We start from the raw sequence: 14223 nt of genomic DNA, 5'->3' as shown, positions 1-14223 counted from the left end.
TAGCGTACTTAGTTGTGTACATCACCTGTAAACTAAATCCCTATGTTATAGGTATTTCTTGCTTTATTTTGGTGCTAACTTCATTTCACTACCATAAAATATAAAGATGATGATAATGAAAACACAACAAAGACAAAATCAATATCATTTAAAACTTTTATTCATTATTTTCTAACAAATTCCTCAAAAATCCAGCACGATCATCTTCAGAAATCAAAGTCATCTCTGTGTTGATGTCTTTAGATATATACATATTAATGAAGTTGAGATTCATGGATTTCATGTCAAGCTTGAAGAATAATAAACCCTGTCTTTTAGCAGACAAAATATTCATAATTGTTGTCCTGTTGTAATAAATTTTGATAGTGATCCTGTTACAGTTGTGTATGAATACTCACATGTGTACGTAAGAGGCCTTTTGCATAGAATGATTTACCGCAGATTTTGCAATGATATGGTTCTCCTCCTGTATGAATAAGTTTGTGATTATTTAAAGTACTGTTGTGAGAGAATGATTTACCACAAACATCACACTGATATGGTTTCTCCTTAGTATGAATACGTTTGTGACTAATCAAATCAGAATTTCTAAAAAATGATTTACCATAGATATTACAATGACTTGGCTTCTCTCTTGTATGAATACGTTTGTGCTTACTAAAACTGCTACAGTCTGAAAATGATTTACTACAGATATTACAATGATATGGCTTCTCTCCTGTATGTGTACGTTTGTGTTTTGTCACATCACCACTTACAGAAAATGATTTACCACAGATATTACAATGACTTGGCTTCTCTCCTGTATGAATACGTTTGTGCTTACTAAAACTGCTACAGTCTGAAAATGATTTACTACAGATATTACAATGATATGGCTTCTCTCCTGTATGTGTACGTTTGTGTATTGTAAAGTCGCTACTTCCAGAAAATGATTTACCACAAATATCACAATGATATGGCTTCTCTCCTGTGTGTGTACGTTTGTGTTTAGTCAAATCACCGCTTTGAGCCAATGATTTACCACAGATATCACATTGATATGGTTTTTCCCCAGTATGAAGACGTTGGTGACGAACTAAAGTGTCAGTTTTGGAAAATGATTTACTGCAGATATCACATTGATATGGTTTTTTCCCTGTATGAATGCGTTTGTGACTAGTCAAGCGACTATTGCTAGCAAATGATTTACCACAGATATTACAATAATATGGCTTCTCTCCTGTATGTACACGTTTGTGTTTAGTCAAGTCACTACTTTGAGCAAATGATTTACCACAGATATTACAATAAAATGGCTTCTCACCTATATGAGTACCTTTGTGTCTTTTTAAGGGATCAGGAGAAGAATATAATTTACCACAGATATCACATTCATATGGTTTTTCCCCAGTATGAATACGTTTATGAGCATTTAAAATGCCTTTTCTGGAAAATGATTTACCACAGATATCACATTGATATGGTTTTTCCCCAGTGTGAATACGTTTGTGATTAGTCAAGCCATTATTTCTAGCAAATGATTCACCACAGATATCACAGTGATATGACTTCTCTCCTGTATGTGTACGTTTGTGTTTTGTCACGTCACCACTTCCAGAAAATGATTTACCACAAATATCACAATGATATGGCTTCTCTCCTGTATGAACACGTTTGTGTCTTTTTAAGGAACCAGAACAAGAAAATAATTTACCACAGATATCACAGTGATATGGTTTTTCCCCAGTATGAGTACGTTTGTGACGAGTCAAATGTTGACTTTGAAAGAATGATTTACCGCAGATATCACATTGATATGGTTTCTCTCCTCTATGAACGCATTTGTGTTTAGTTAAAATGCTTGTTGTGGAAAATGATCTACCACAGATATCACACTGATATGGTTTTACCCCAGTATGAGTAGTTTTGTGACAAGTCAAATGACCACTTTGAGTGAATGATTTACCGCAGATATCACATTGATATGGTTTTACCCCAGTATGAATGCGTCTGTGTTTATTCAAGTTACTTCTTTGAGAGAATGATTTACCACAGATATCACAATGATATGGCTTCTCTCTTGTATCAGAGTTTTTTGGTTCAGTTAAATTATTCATTATGAGAGAATAATTTGTCATAAATACCAAAATGATAGTGTTTCTTTCAAATTCTATGGATGTTTGTATTTAGTTGTGTCACTATTTTCAGAGAATAATTTATTGTTATGTTTCTTTCATTTGTGATCTTAATTAATATCCAAAACAGAAGATGTAAACTGTTAAATCCTTTGTAAAGTTATCCAATGTTAATTAATCTGTTAATTGATAATCTCCTCTACATTACAAACTGTGAAGACAAAAAAAATGTTGCTGTGAAATACAATGTGCAGAAGAACTGTTTCCCCATCATTTGTTGAAGATCTAATTTATAGAAAGAGTTTGATGTATTGCTGAATGCTTCTTATAAATATATGGTCTTCGTTCAGTCAAGGAAAGTCGATAAAAAACATCAGAGGCACGTCTGAATGAAGATATTCTGAAATAGGAAAAGAAGCAGTAAGATAATGCGGATAGTTAAACAACAGAGTATTCAATTTGACAACATCAATATGACAAAAAGTGAAATTAAAGTTTTTCTATCCTAATGTTTCATGACGAACATAACCCAATATGTTGTGGTCGGGGTATTTTGGAATTAAGGGAGGTATGTAAAAATTTAGATTTTTTTGCAAACACACACAAGAAAATTACATTAAATTTTTTTCCTCGGTGGAGACGGACTACATGTAATCTGAACCTTCCCCCCCCCCCCCCTTATTTATTAATTTTTTTACGGAATCCCACGTTTTAGGCTATGGAGATTCCGATTCTGAAAAAAAATTGTTTGAAAAATTTCAATCCCCATTCCACCAAGCAGGCTATTTACATGATAGAAATAACAGCCAAATCTCACAAAACTTGTGTTAGAGTTAGGGTTAGGGTCAGGGTTAGGGTTAGGGTTTGAGTTAGGGTTAGGTTTACCCTGTGGATCTATATGAAAACCGGGGGGGGGGGGATCGAAATTCTGAAATTGAGATTTTTGGAAATTTTTTTTTCAGAATCGGAATCTCCATAGCCTAAAACGTGGGATTCCGTAACAAAAAAATAAATAAAATAAGGGGGGAAAGGTTCAGATTACATATAGTCCATCTGGACCAAATTTTTTTTTTCCTCTTTTGGTAATTCGTATTTACAATGTTAATCCTCCGTTTGACTGTTGTTTCTAGCTAGTCAGATTGCCGGTTGGGGCGGTTTTAAATTTTGAAAGTTTCTGCCGTCCGTTGTCCTTACCTCCACCGTTTTTGATACCAATGCTAAGAGGCCCGGTAAACAGTTATGCCCGAGGCCCCTAAATACTTTCAGTCCATCCCTGCATCATCATCATTATTATTAATATAACCTTACAGCAAATCTTTGTCTACTTACCGTTTTAACAGTGTCTCATAAACAACAGGACAGCATTAATTAATGTGGTATTCTTCAATCGGTTTCCCTTCATTCTACTAATTAATTACGCCACATTACTTTCACTTTTCCTATTAATTTCCTTTATATCACATGTAACAGTCGATAATATGTTATCATACACAACAGATCAATATTTCACTTTATAAGTTAATATTTAAGACGAGGAAATATATTTTCCTAATAAGTTTCTGCCTCGAAAAAATTACTGTAACATGGGGAAATAGTTCTTCTGCACATTGTATTTCACAGCAACATTTTTTTTTGTCTTCACAGTTTGGAATGTAGAGGAGATTATCAATTAACAAATTAACATTGGATAACTTTACAAAGCATTTAACAGTTTACATCTTCTGTTTTGGATATTAATTAAGATCACAAATGGAAGAAACATAACATTAAATTCTATTCTTTATATTATTATTATTAGCATTATTATCACCATTACAGCCTTAAAGTACATTTTTGTCAACTTACCATCTTCAGACATAAACAGCGAGTCAATGATCGGTAATTAAGCACCGAGGTTTCCCTTCATACTGATGTATTTCTTCAATTCTCCAATAGATGGCTTTACTGACTGGTTCGTTTCGTTCCAGTTTCGTTATTTTGTTCTGATTTCTTTGTCCCAACACTGGAACCAATCCCACCGACCAGTAGAACCATCTATTGGGGAAATTAAGAAATATAATGATATAAAGCGAAATAACTTCTAATACATTTCAAGCAAGGCCCAATTAAATTATTAATTAAGGTGAGTGAATTGCTGATCACTGACTCGCTGTTTATAGCTGAATATGGTAAGTTGACAAAGATTTACTTTCAAGCTGTGATGGTAATAATAGAATTATGTGAACCTCTCGATGTTACTGAAATGTTGATCTATTGTTTATGAAAACCTATTATCGACTGTTACATGTGATATGAAGCCAATTAATTGGTAAAATGAAAGTAATGTGGCATTAATTAGTAAAATGAGAGGAGAATGGTTGAAGACTACCACATTAATTAATACTTCTCTACTCTAGGCACAAGGTGCAAAATTTGGACTCGGTACGCAACTGGTACTTAATTTATAGACCCCGAAAGGATGAAAGGCAAAGTCGACCACATTAATAAATTCTGACCCGTTGTTTATGTTGCTTTAATAAAACGGTAGGTTGACCAAGATGTCGGTTCACGGTTACGATATTTCCCGGTAACGAAATATTAAAACAAATACTGCAACGGGTGTAAAAACATGTGTAGGAAACGAATATGAAAATGTTTTTAAACTACACTCAATGTCATTGTTAAAAATTCCTGCCGTTAATTGTTTAACAGCCTAATTTTTTAAGGTTATTGTGCTAGCTGTGTCAAAATATAGTCTTGCGTGTGTATATCTCTTTCTCTCTCTCTTCCTTTGTAAATATATATATATATATATATATATATATATATATATATATATATATATATATGGTAATCTTCAAGTTTAGGGGGATAAAAAAAATATATCAAAATATTCAAGGGAAATAACTGAACGACTTACCAGTATTATCCGTTTTCTTCTCGCTGTTTATAAATAAATCACACCCTAACCCTAACGTCAATCAAATCACGTGTGTGATTTATTTATAAACAGAGATGTACGGAGAATACTGGTAGTCTTACTTCAGTTACTTCCCTTGAATATTTTTATTTATTTTTTTATACCCCTAAACTTGAAATACCGGAGTAAGCACATGAAATGTGCAACGCAGAGTAACAGTCTTTTGTTATATTTCTGCTGCTTTTAAATAAAGTATATATATATATATATATATATATATATATATATATATATATATATGCACCTGCATGGCCGTAGTGAAATGACAAAAACAAGTGAAACAATATATTGTGCCACTGTGTATCGAACTCACAACTTTACAATTTTGAGTTAAATACCTTAACAACTAAGCCATGTCACTTCACAGCTGAAACAAGTGAAAGAGAGAAGAGAAAGAAAACAGATAAATAAGTAATGTTGAAGCGATTCATCTATATACAGATTGTTGTAAAATTTTCAATGCCTCAATAGATTCTGCTCCATGCAAACGTAGATATTAAATGGATGACAATTGATGTTCTAAAATTGAATTACTCTGTTGTTTAACTATCTGCTTTATCTTACTGCCTCTTTTCCTATTTCAGAATATCACATCATGTTGACGTAAAAGGAATTTCTTCATTCAGACGTGCCTCTGATGTTTTTTATCGACTTTCCTTGACTGAACGAAGACCATATATTTATAAGAAGCATTCAGCAATACATCAAACTTTTTCTATAAATTAGATCTTCAACAAATGATGGGGAAACAGTTCTTCTGCACATTGTATTTCACAGCAACATTTTTTTTGTCTTCACAGTTTGGAATGTAGAGGACAATATCAATTAACAGATTAAATAACATTGGATAACTTTACAAAGGATTTCACAGTTTACATCTTCTATTTTAGACATTAATTAAGATCACAAGTGAAAGAAACATAACGTTAAATTATTCTCTGAAAATAGTGACACAACTAAATACAAACATCCATAGAATTTGAAAAAACACTATCATTTTGGTATTTATGACAAATTATTCTCTCATAATGAATAATTTAACTGAACCAAAAGACCCTGATACAGGAGAGAAGCCATATCATTGTGATATCTGTGGTAAGTCATTCAATAAAGAAAGAGTCTTAACTAAACACAAATACATTCATACAAGAGAAAAGCCATATCACTGTGATATCTGTGGTAAACCATTCTTTCAAAATGGTAATTTAACTATTCACAAACGTATTCATACTGGGGAAAAACCATACCACTGTGATATCTGTGGTAAATCATTTTCTGAAAGTGGCACTTTAACTCGTCACAAACGTATTCATACTGGGGAAAAACCATATCAATGTGATATCTGTGGTAAATCATTTATTCAAAGTGGTGACTTGCCTAAACACAAACGTACACATACAGGTGAGAAGCCATTTTATTGTGATATCTGTGGTAGATCATTCTCTGGAAGTGGTGATGTGACAAAACACAAACGTATTCATACAGGAGAGAAGCCATATCATTGTGATATCTGTGGTAAATCATTCTCTATGAGTGTTGCCTTAACTGAACACAGGCGTACACATAAAGAAGAGAAGCCATATCATTGTGATATTTGTGGGAAATCATTCTCTCAAAGTGGTGCCAGGACTATACACAAACGTACACATCCAGGAGAGAAGCCATATCATTGTGACATTTGTGGTAAATCATTCTCTCAAAGTTATACCTTGAGAAGACACGAACTTACACATACAGGAGAGAAGCCATATCATTGTGATATTTGTGGTAAATCATACTCTTCAAGTAGTCATTTGACTTGTCACAGACGTACACACACAGGAGAGAAGCCATATCATTGTGATATCTGTGGTAAATCATGCTCTCAAAGAAGTGACTTAACTGAACACAAACGTACACACACAGGAGAGAAGCCATATCATTGTGATATCTGTGGTAAATCATTCTCTTATAATAGTCAGTTGCCTATTCACAAACGTCTTCATACAGGAGAGAAGCCATATCATTGTGATATCTGTGGTAAATCATTCCTTCAAAATAGTGGCTTAACTAGACACAAACTTATGCATACAGGAGAGAAGCCATATTATTGTGATATCTGTGGTAAATCATTCTCTGAAAGTAGTAACTTAAGTAAACACGAACGTACACACACAGGAGAGAAGCCATATCATTGTGATATCTGTGGTAACTCATACTCTACACATGGTCAGTTGACTATTCACGAACGTGTTCATCCAGGAGAGAAGCCATATCAGTGTGATATCTGTGGTAAATCATTCGCTCAAAAAGGTCACTTAAATAGACATTTGACTATTCATACAGGTGTAACAGAATCAATATAAAAATTTATTACAACATAGCAACAATTATGAATATTTTGTCTGCTAAAAGACAGGCTTTATTTCATGAACGTCAACATGAAATTCATGAATATCAACTTTAGTATCATGTATATATCCAAATATATCAACACAGCAATGACTTGGATTTTTGAAGAGGATTGTGCTGGACTTTTGAGGAATTTGTTGGGAGAGAAGAAAAGAATGGGAATAATGAATAAAAATTTTAAGTGACATTGATTTGTTGTTTCTTGTGTTTTCATCATCATCTTCCTTTAACCTTAGTGGTCCTACCTCGTTTATATCCGTGTACACTGTGGGTACCCACAGTGTACACGGATATATACATATTAACTAAAGCCAAAAAGGGATTTGTCCTTCCAGTTATGCATATATCCACAAGTAACTGTCATTGCCTGTCCCCCACAGAGGGACCAGCTATTCAAATTGACAGTACCTTGGTAGATAAAGTAGTTCAGGGTGTGAAGACAGGGAAAGCCCCAGACCCTTCAGGAATCACCGCAGAGGTGCTTAAAATATCTGGCAGTGTCGGCTATAGTCTAGTCACCCATATTGTGATCCAGGTGATTCATGAAGGTGTCATACCCAATGACTGGTGTAGCAGCCCCATAGTCAATTGCTAGATAGGTAAAGGTGAGGAATTAAGTAGAAATAACTGCAGAGGTATCAAGTTTATCAGAATCGTAATCTTCGTATTTTTCTATGTGATTCGGCAAAAAAAAAAAAAAATTTTAGGAAAAGTGAAAAATAAGATTGGGTGAGTGGATGGTGTAAGTGAAATTTGTTGAAATTTTTTTTGGAGAATCGGATCGTCCAGAACCAGAAACGTGAGATTCCATTTTTAAAAATCATTCTAAATATACATATATATACATTTTACTGGAAGTTATGACTGAAAATGGAATGTTTTTATTTCGTTCCCGGGTGAGGATCTTTATATTCACAGCCGCTCGTTATCGAGCCATTGCTAAAGCCCTGACCCTAACACCCTAGTGAAAGTCATGCGGGGGTTAATCTGAAAATTTACCAAAGATTGAAAGTATTACAGCTGGTTTTGGGATATTCTTTCATCAGAGTCAAAAAGAGAAAGGTAGAGATTAATGAAATGACGACAGGAATAAAGAAATGAGATGAAGAAAGTTTTTTATTCATTGCATTTCATTTAATTGGAGCGATGCGAGTCTGAAGAAGCTGCCAGTAGAATATATTAATAGACTTTGCTAGAATAATCTGGTGAAAATTGGAATTAAGTGGAAGGCAAGTTCTTGACGGAACAGGATAAATACAAAAACTGGAATGGATCCAAACAGTCGAGAATTGAAGAAATACAATCGCATCAAGGGAAATATCACGCACACGCACACGCAGACACAGAGGCAAGAACAAGCACACACACAGACACATAGGAAAGAACAGGAACGGACACACAGACACAGAGGCTAGATTAAGCACACAAGCACGCGCAGACACAGAGGCATGTTTCGGACATCTTCGTGACAATTGCTGAAATGGAAGGGGGAGAAGAAAGCTAATGCGTTCTGCGTGTGCGCTTGTTCCTGTGTGTGTGTGTCTGCCTCTGTGCGTCTTTGCGTGCTTAAACACGCACACACACAGAGACAAGAACAAGTACGTCCACACACAGACAAGAACAGGCACGCACACACAACCTGTTAGCTTTCTTCTCCTCCTCCCGTTTTAGCAGCCGTAACGAAGGTCACGGAGATATCCGAAGTGAACCGTCGAGTCGTCACGGAAACAACCGTTCGTTTTCTGCTGCCTAGTCAACCACACTCAAATGCTGCTTATTACGTGCCATCGGCACAGTTTCGTGTCAGGCAGTAAATCTTTCCATGCTTCAATGGATTCTGACCACTGGAAACATTGACATTAAATAAATGACAGTGTCGGCTGTCTTTATGTTCATCTTTACGAGGTCGATAAATTGAGTACCAGTTGCATACTGCGGTCGATCTAATTGTCTCCCCCCTCCCCACAAATTTTGGGCCTTGTTATTAGAGTAGAAAAGAATATTTGCAATCTTGATTTGTTATGTCATTTAACTGTCTTCTTTATCTTAGTTTCTTTTTCTATTTCAGAATATCACATCCTGTTGACAGAAAAGAAATTTCTTCATTCAGATGTGCCTTCGATATTTTCATCAACTTTTATTGACTAAACGAAGACGATATATTTATAAGGAGCATTCATCAATACATCAACCTCTTTATCTGAAGAAAGTCTATGACAAAATACTGCGAAATATTTCTTCTGGACGATGGAATTAACAGCAACAGTTTCAAGTCTTTGCTGTCTGGAATATAGAGGAGGTGATTGCTTTACAGGTTAATTAAGCTTGGATAACTTTACAAAGGAGTGGACAGTTTTCACATCCTGATTTACATATTAAACAAGATCTCAGATAAAAGAAACAACATTAAATTATTCCATGAAAATAGAGACTCAACTGAACAAAAATATATTCATAGAAATGAAAAAAATGCTATCTTTGTGATATATATGACGAATTATTCTCTCATGATGAATCATTTAACTACACCAAAAAACCCTTATACAAGAGAGAAACCTTATCATTGTAATATCTGTGGTAAATCATACAGTTGGAATAGTCAGTTGACTATTCACAAACGTTCATACAGGAGAGAAGCCATATCATTGTGACATATGTGGTAAATCATTCTCTAGAAGTTGTGACTTGCCTGAACACAAACGAATACATACAGGAGAGAAGCCCTATCATTGTGATATCTGTGGTAAATCATTCTTTTCAAGTAGCTATTTGAATAGTCACAAACGTATTCATACAGGAGAGAAGACGTATCATTGTGATATCTGTGGCAAATCATTCTCCCAAAGTGGGGTCTTGTCTAAACACAAACGTACCCATAGAAAGAAGGGGCCATATTATTCTGGTATCTGGTGAATCATTCTCTAGCAATAGTAACAAGCACATTCATACAGGAGGAGAACCATATCATTGCAAAATCTGCGGTAAATCATTCTTTCAAAATGGCCTCTTACGTACACATGTGAGTATTCATACACAACTGTAACAGGATCACTATCAAAATTTATTACAACAGGACAACAATTATGAATATTTTGTCTGCTAAAAGACAGGGTTTATTATTCTTCAAGCTTGACATGAAATCCATGAATCTCAACTTCATTAATATGTATATATCTAAAGACATCAACACAGAGATGACTTTGATTTCTGAAGATGATTGTGCTGGATTTTTGAGGAATTTGTTAGAAAATAATGAATAAAAGTTTTAAGTGATATTGATTTTGTCTTTGTTGTGTTTTCATTATCATCATCTTTATATTTTATGGTAGTGAAATGAAGTTAGCACCACAATAAAACAAGAAATACCTATAACATAGGGATTTAGTTTACAGGTGATGTACACAACTAAGTACGCTAGGTAAGTGCTGTAATGGATTACTAGGGCCCCAAAGTTATATCCAAGACGCTAGTATCGATAGAAAGATCCTCAGCCGAGACCAAAAGAGGGAAAAAAAACAAAAAAAATATTAACCAGCCTCCAAGATGTTAGCAAGTATGTGGAAAACGAATATTCTTTCATCAGAGTCAAAAAGAGAAAAGGTAGAGATTAATGAAATGACGACAGGAATAAAGAAATGAGATGAAGAAAGTTTTTTATTCATTGCATTTCATTTAATTGGAGCGATGCGAGTCTGAAGAAGCTGCCAGTAGAATATATTAATAGACTTTGCTAGAATAATCTGGTGAAAATTGGTATTAAGTGGAAGGCAAGTTCTTGACGGAACAGGATAAATACAAAAACTAGAATGGATCCAAACAGTCGAGAATTGAAGAAATACAATCGCATCAAGGGAAATAATTTGTACAATACTTGAACGAAGGTCCAATTAATTTCTTAATTAAGGGCGTTATCACTGACTCGACTGTTTATATCTGAATGTGGTAAGTTGAGGAAATATTTTCTTCCAGGTCGTAATGGTGATAGTAATACGACTAATAATGACGTAAGCAATAGAATTATGCCAACCTCTCGTTGTTACAGTAATTATTTTTCGAAGCGAAGACATAATTAGGAAAATATATTTGCTGGTCTTAAATAACTTGTAAAATGTAATGTTTATCTGTTGTTTATGAAAACTGATGATCGATAGTCAGATGTGATATAAAGGAAATTAATTGGTAAAATGAGAGAAAAACGGCGTAATTAATTAGTAGAATGAGGAAACCGATTGAAGAATACAACATTAATATGTATTGTCCTGTTCTTTATAAGCCACTGATAAAACGGTAAATTGACAAAGATTGCCGAAATAACATTAATGATGATTGTGGTTTCATATTTTGGCCCAGGGCCAGCAATGTTTCGTTCGAGTGGGAAGTCGATTAAAGGGAACTGAGTATTTCTCGAAAAGGATGAAAGGTAAATTCGGTCTGGTCTTATTTCAGCTTGCCGCCGAGAGAATGAAACAATGACGATGATAATCCATTCTACCGGAAGCACAAGTGCTCGACTTTGGGGGAAGGGATTAAGTCGATTAGATCGACCTCAATGCGACCCCGAAAGGATGAAAGGCAAATTCGGCCTCACGGGAATTTGTACCCGAAACAGAAAGACAGGCGAAATACCGCTAAGCATTTCGCAAATTTTGTATTTCCTACAAGGGGACAGTGCAATCTGATATGGGGCCAGATATATCGTATGATTAAATATACAAGACAACCTTACAGCATGGAGTAGGGAGGCGGGATATGCTCGGACGCCACGGGTCCCGCCTTACCACTGATACTTTGGGTCCATCCTGCTTTGTATTCAAGCGGTCCCATCCATACGCAACATTCGTGCAACATTCTTCCATCGATTTTGAAACATTTTCGTGGACCGGCATTTTCTCTCTAACCCTATTTTACTTCTGAGCTGGAAGGTGAAGAACTTCACTAAGCCAGAGACAGAGAGGGTCGATCTAATTGATTGGCCCTCTCCCCGCAAATTTCAGGCTGTGTGCCTAGAGTAGAAAACAATATTTGCAATGTTGAATTGCTATCTCGTTAACTATCCGCTTTATCTTACTGTTTCTTTTCCTATTTCAGAATATTACATCCTGTTCACATAAAAGAAATTACTTCATTCAGATGTGCCTCTGATATTTGTATTAACTTTCATCAACTAAAGGAAGCCGATATATTTATAAAGAGCATTCATCAATACTTCGACCTTTTTATACAAAGAAAATCTATGAAAAAAATATGGCAAAATATTTCTTCTGGACGATGGAATTAGCAGCAACATTTTAAAGTCTTTGCTGTCTGGAATATAGAGGAGATGATTGCTTTACAGGTTGGATAACTTTACAAAGGAGTGGACAGTTTTCACATCCTGATTTACATATTAAATAAGATCTCAGATACAAGAAACAACATTAAATTATTCCCTGAAAATAGAGACTCAACTGAACAAAAATATATCCATAGAAATGAAGAAAATGCTATCATTGTGATGTGTATGACGAATTATTCTCTCATGATGAATCATTTAACTACACCAAAAAGCCCTTATACAAGAGAGAAACCATATCACTGTGATATCTGCAGTAAATCATTCTCTAAAAGTGGTGGCTTAACTAAACACAAACTTATGCATACAGGAGAGAAGCCATATCATTGTAATATCTGCAGTAAATCATTCTCTAAAAGTGGTGTTTTCACTATACACAAACGTACACATACTGGAGAGAAAGCGTATCATTGTGATATCTGTGGTGAATCATACTCATATCAGAGTCAGTTGACTATTCATAAACGTGTTCATACAGGAGAGAAGACGTATCATTGTGATATCTGTGGCAAATCATTCTCCCAAAGTGGGGTCTTGTCTAAACACAAACGTACCCATAGAAAGAAGGGGCCATATTATTCTGGTATCTGGTGAATCATTCTCTAGCAATAGTAACAAGCACATTCATACAGGAGGAGAACCATATCATTGCAAAATCTGCGGTAAATCATTCTTTCAAAATGGCCTCTTACGTACACATGTGAGTATTCATACACAACTGTAACAGGATCACTATCAAAATTTATTACAACAGGACAACAATTATGAATATTTTGTCTGCTAAAAGACAGGGTTTATTATTCTTCAAGCTTGACATGAAATCCATGAATCTCAACTTCATTAATATGTATATATCTAAAGACATCAACACAGAGATGACTTTGATTTCTGAAGATGATTGTGCTGGATTTTTGAGGAATTTGTTAGAAAATAATGAATAAAAGTTTTAAGTGATATTGATTTTGTCTTTGTTGTGTTTTCATTATCATCATCTTTATATTTTATGGTAGTGAAATGAAGTTAGCACCACAATAAAGCAAGAAATACCTATAACATAGGGATTTAGTTTACAGGTGATGTACACAACTAAGTACGCTAGGTAAGTGCTGTAATGGATTACTAGGGCCCCAAAGTTATATCCAAGACGCTAGTATCGATAGAAAGATCCTCAGCCGAGACCAAAAGAGGGAAAAAAAACAAAAAAAATATTAACCAGCCTCCAAGATGTTAGCAAGTATGTGGAAAACGAATATTCTTTCATCAGAGTCAAAAAGAGAAAAGGTAGAGATTAATGAAATGACGACAGGAATAAAGAAATGAGATGAAGAAAGTTTTTTATTCATTGCATTTCATTTAATTGGAGCGATGCGAGTCTGAAGAAGCTGCCAGTAGAATATATTAATAGACTTTGCTAGAATAATCTG

General features: G+C 34.8%; 3 protein-coding genes across 9 annotated transcripts in view; 1 reads left to right on the top strand and 2 right to left on the bottom strand.

The window, feature by feature from the left end:
* LOC106876538 (uncharacterized) overlaps positions 1 to 10746 on the top strand; it is a 51571-nt gene extending 40825 nt beyond the window's left edge. The window contains exons 1-2 of one of the 3 annotated variants that reach the window (XM_014925123.3): positions 4102 to 4239; positions 5661 to 10746. In XM_014925123.3, the coding sequence (XP_014780609.1) occupies positions 6084 to 7421 (1338 nt within the window). In that variant the 5' untranslated portion in view covers positions 4102 to 4239; positions 5661 to 6083 and the 3' untranslated portion in view covers positions 7422 to 10746. Of the gene's footprint in view, positions 1 to 4101; positions 4286 to 5660 lie in introns of those variants that run through there. The other 2 variants (XM_014925122.3, XM_052978016.2) reach the window with 2 other exon arrangements.
* The window catches only part of LOC106876534 (uncharacterized), a 123893-nt gene that overhangs the window by 14236 nt on the left and 95434 nt on the right, over positions 1 to 14223 (bottom strand). The window lies entirely within an intron of this gene.
* The window catches only part of LOC106876536 (uncharacterized), a 25440-nt gene continuing 11355 nt past the window's right edge, over positions 139 to 14223 (bottom strand). Inside the window, exons 1-2 of one of the 5 annotated variants that reach the window (XM_089345062.1) lie at positions 5017 to 5109; positions 139 to 2517 (exon numbers count right to left, since the gene is read on the bottom strand). In XM_089345062.1, the coding sequence (XP_089201188.1) occupies positions 375 to 2120 (1746 nt within the window). In that variant the 5' untranslated portion in view covers positions 2121 to 2517; positions 5017 to 5109 and the 3' untranslated portion in view covers positions 139 to 374. Of the gene's footprint in view, positions 2518 to 3311; positions 4102 to 5016; positions 5110 to 14223 lie in introns of those variants that run through there. The other 4 variants (XM_089345061.1, XM_089345065.1, XM_089345064.1 and 1 more) reach the window with 4 other exon arrangements.

Source organism: Octopus bimaculoides, chromosome 29 (genome assembly GCF_046866305.1).
Source record: "Octopus bimaculoides isolate indiv1 chromosome 29, ASM4686630v1, whole genome shotgun sequence".
Classification (NCBI taxonomy): Eukaryota; Metazoa; Mollusca; class Cephalopoda; order Octopoda; family Octopodidae; genus Octopus; species Octopus bimaculoides.
This window is presented reverse-complemented; position numbering and strand designations above follow the sequence as displayed.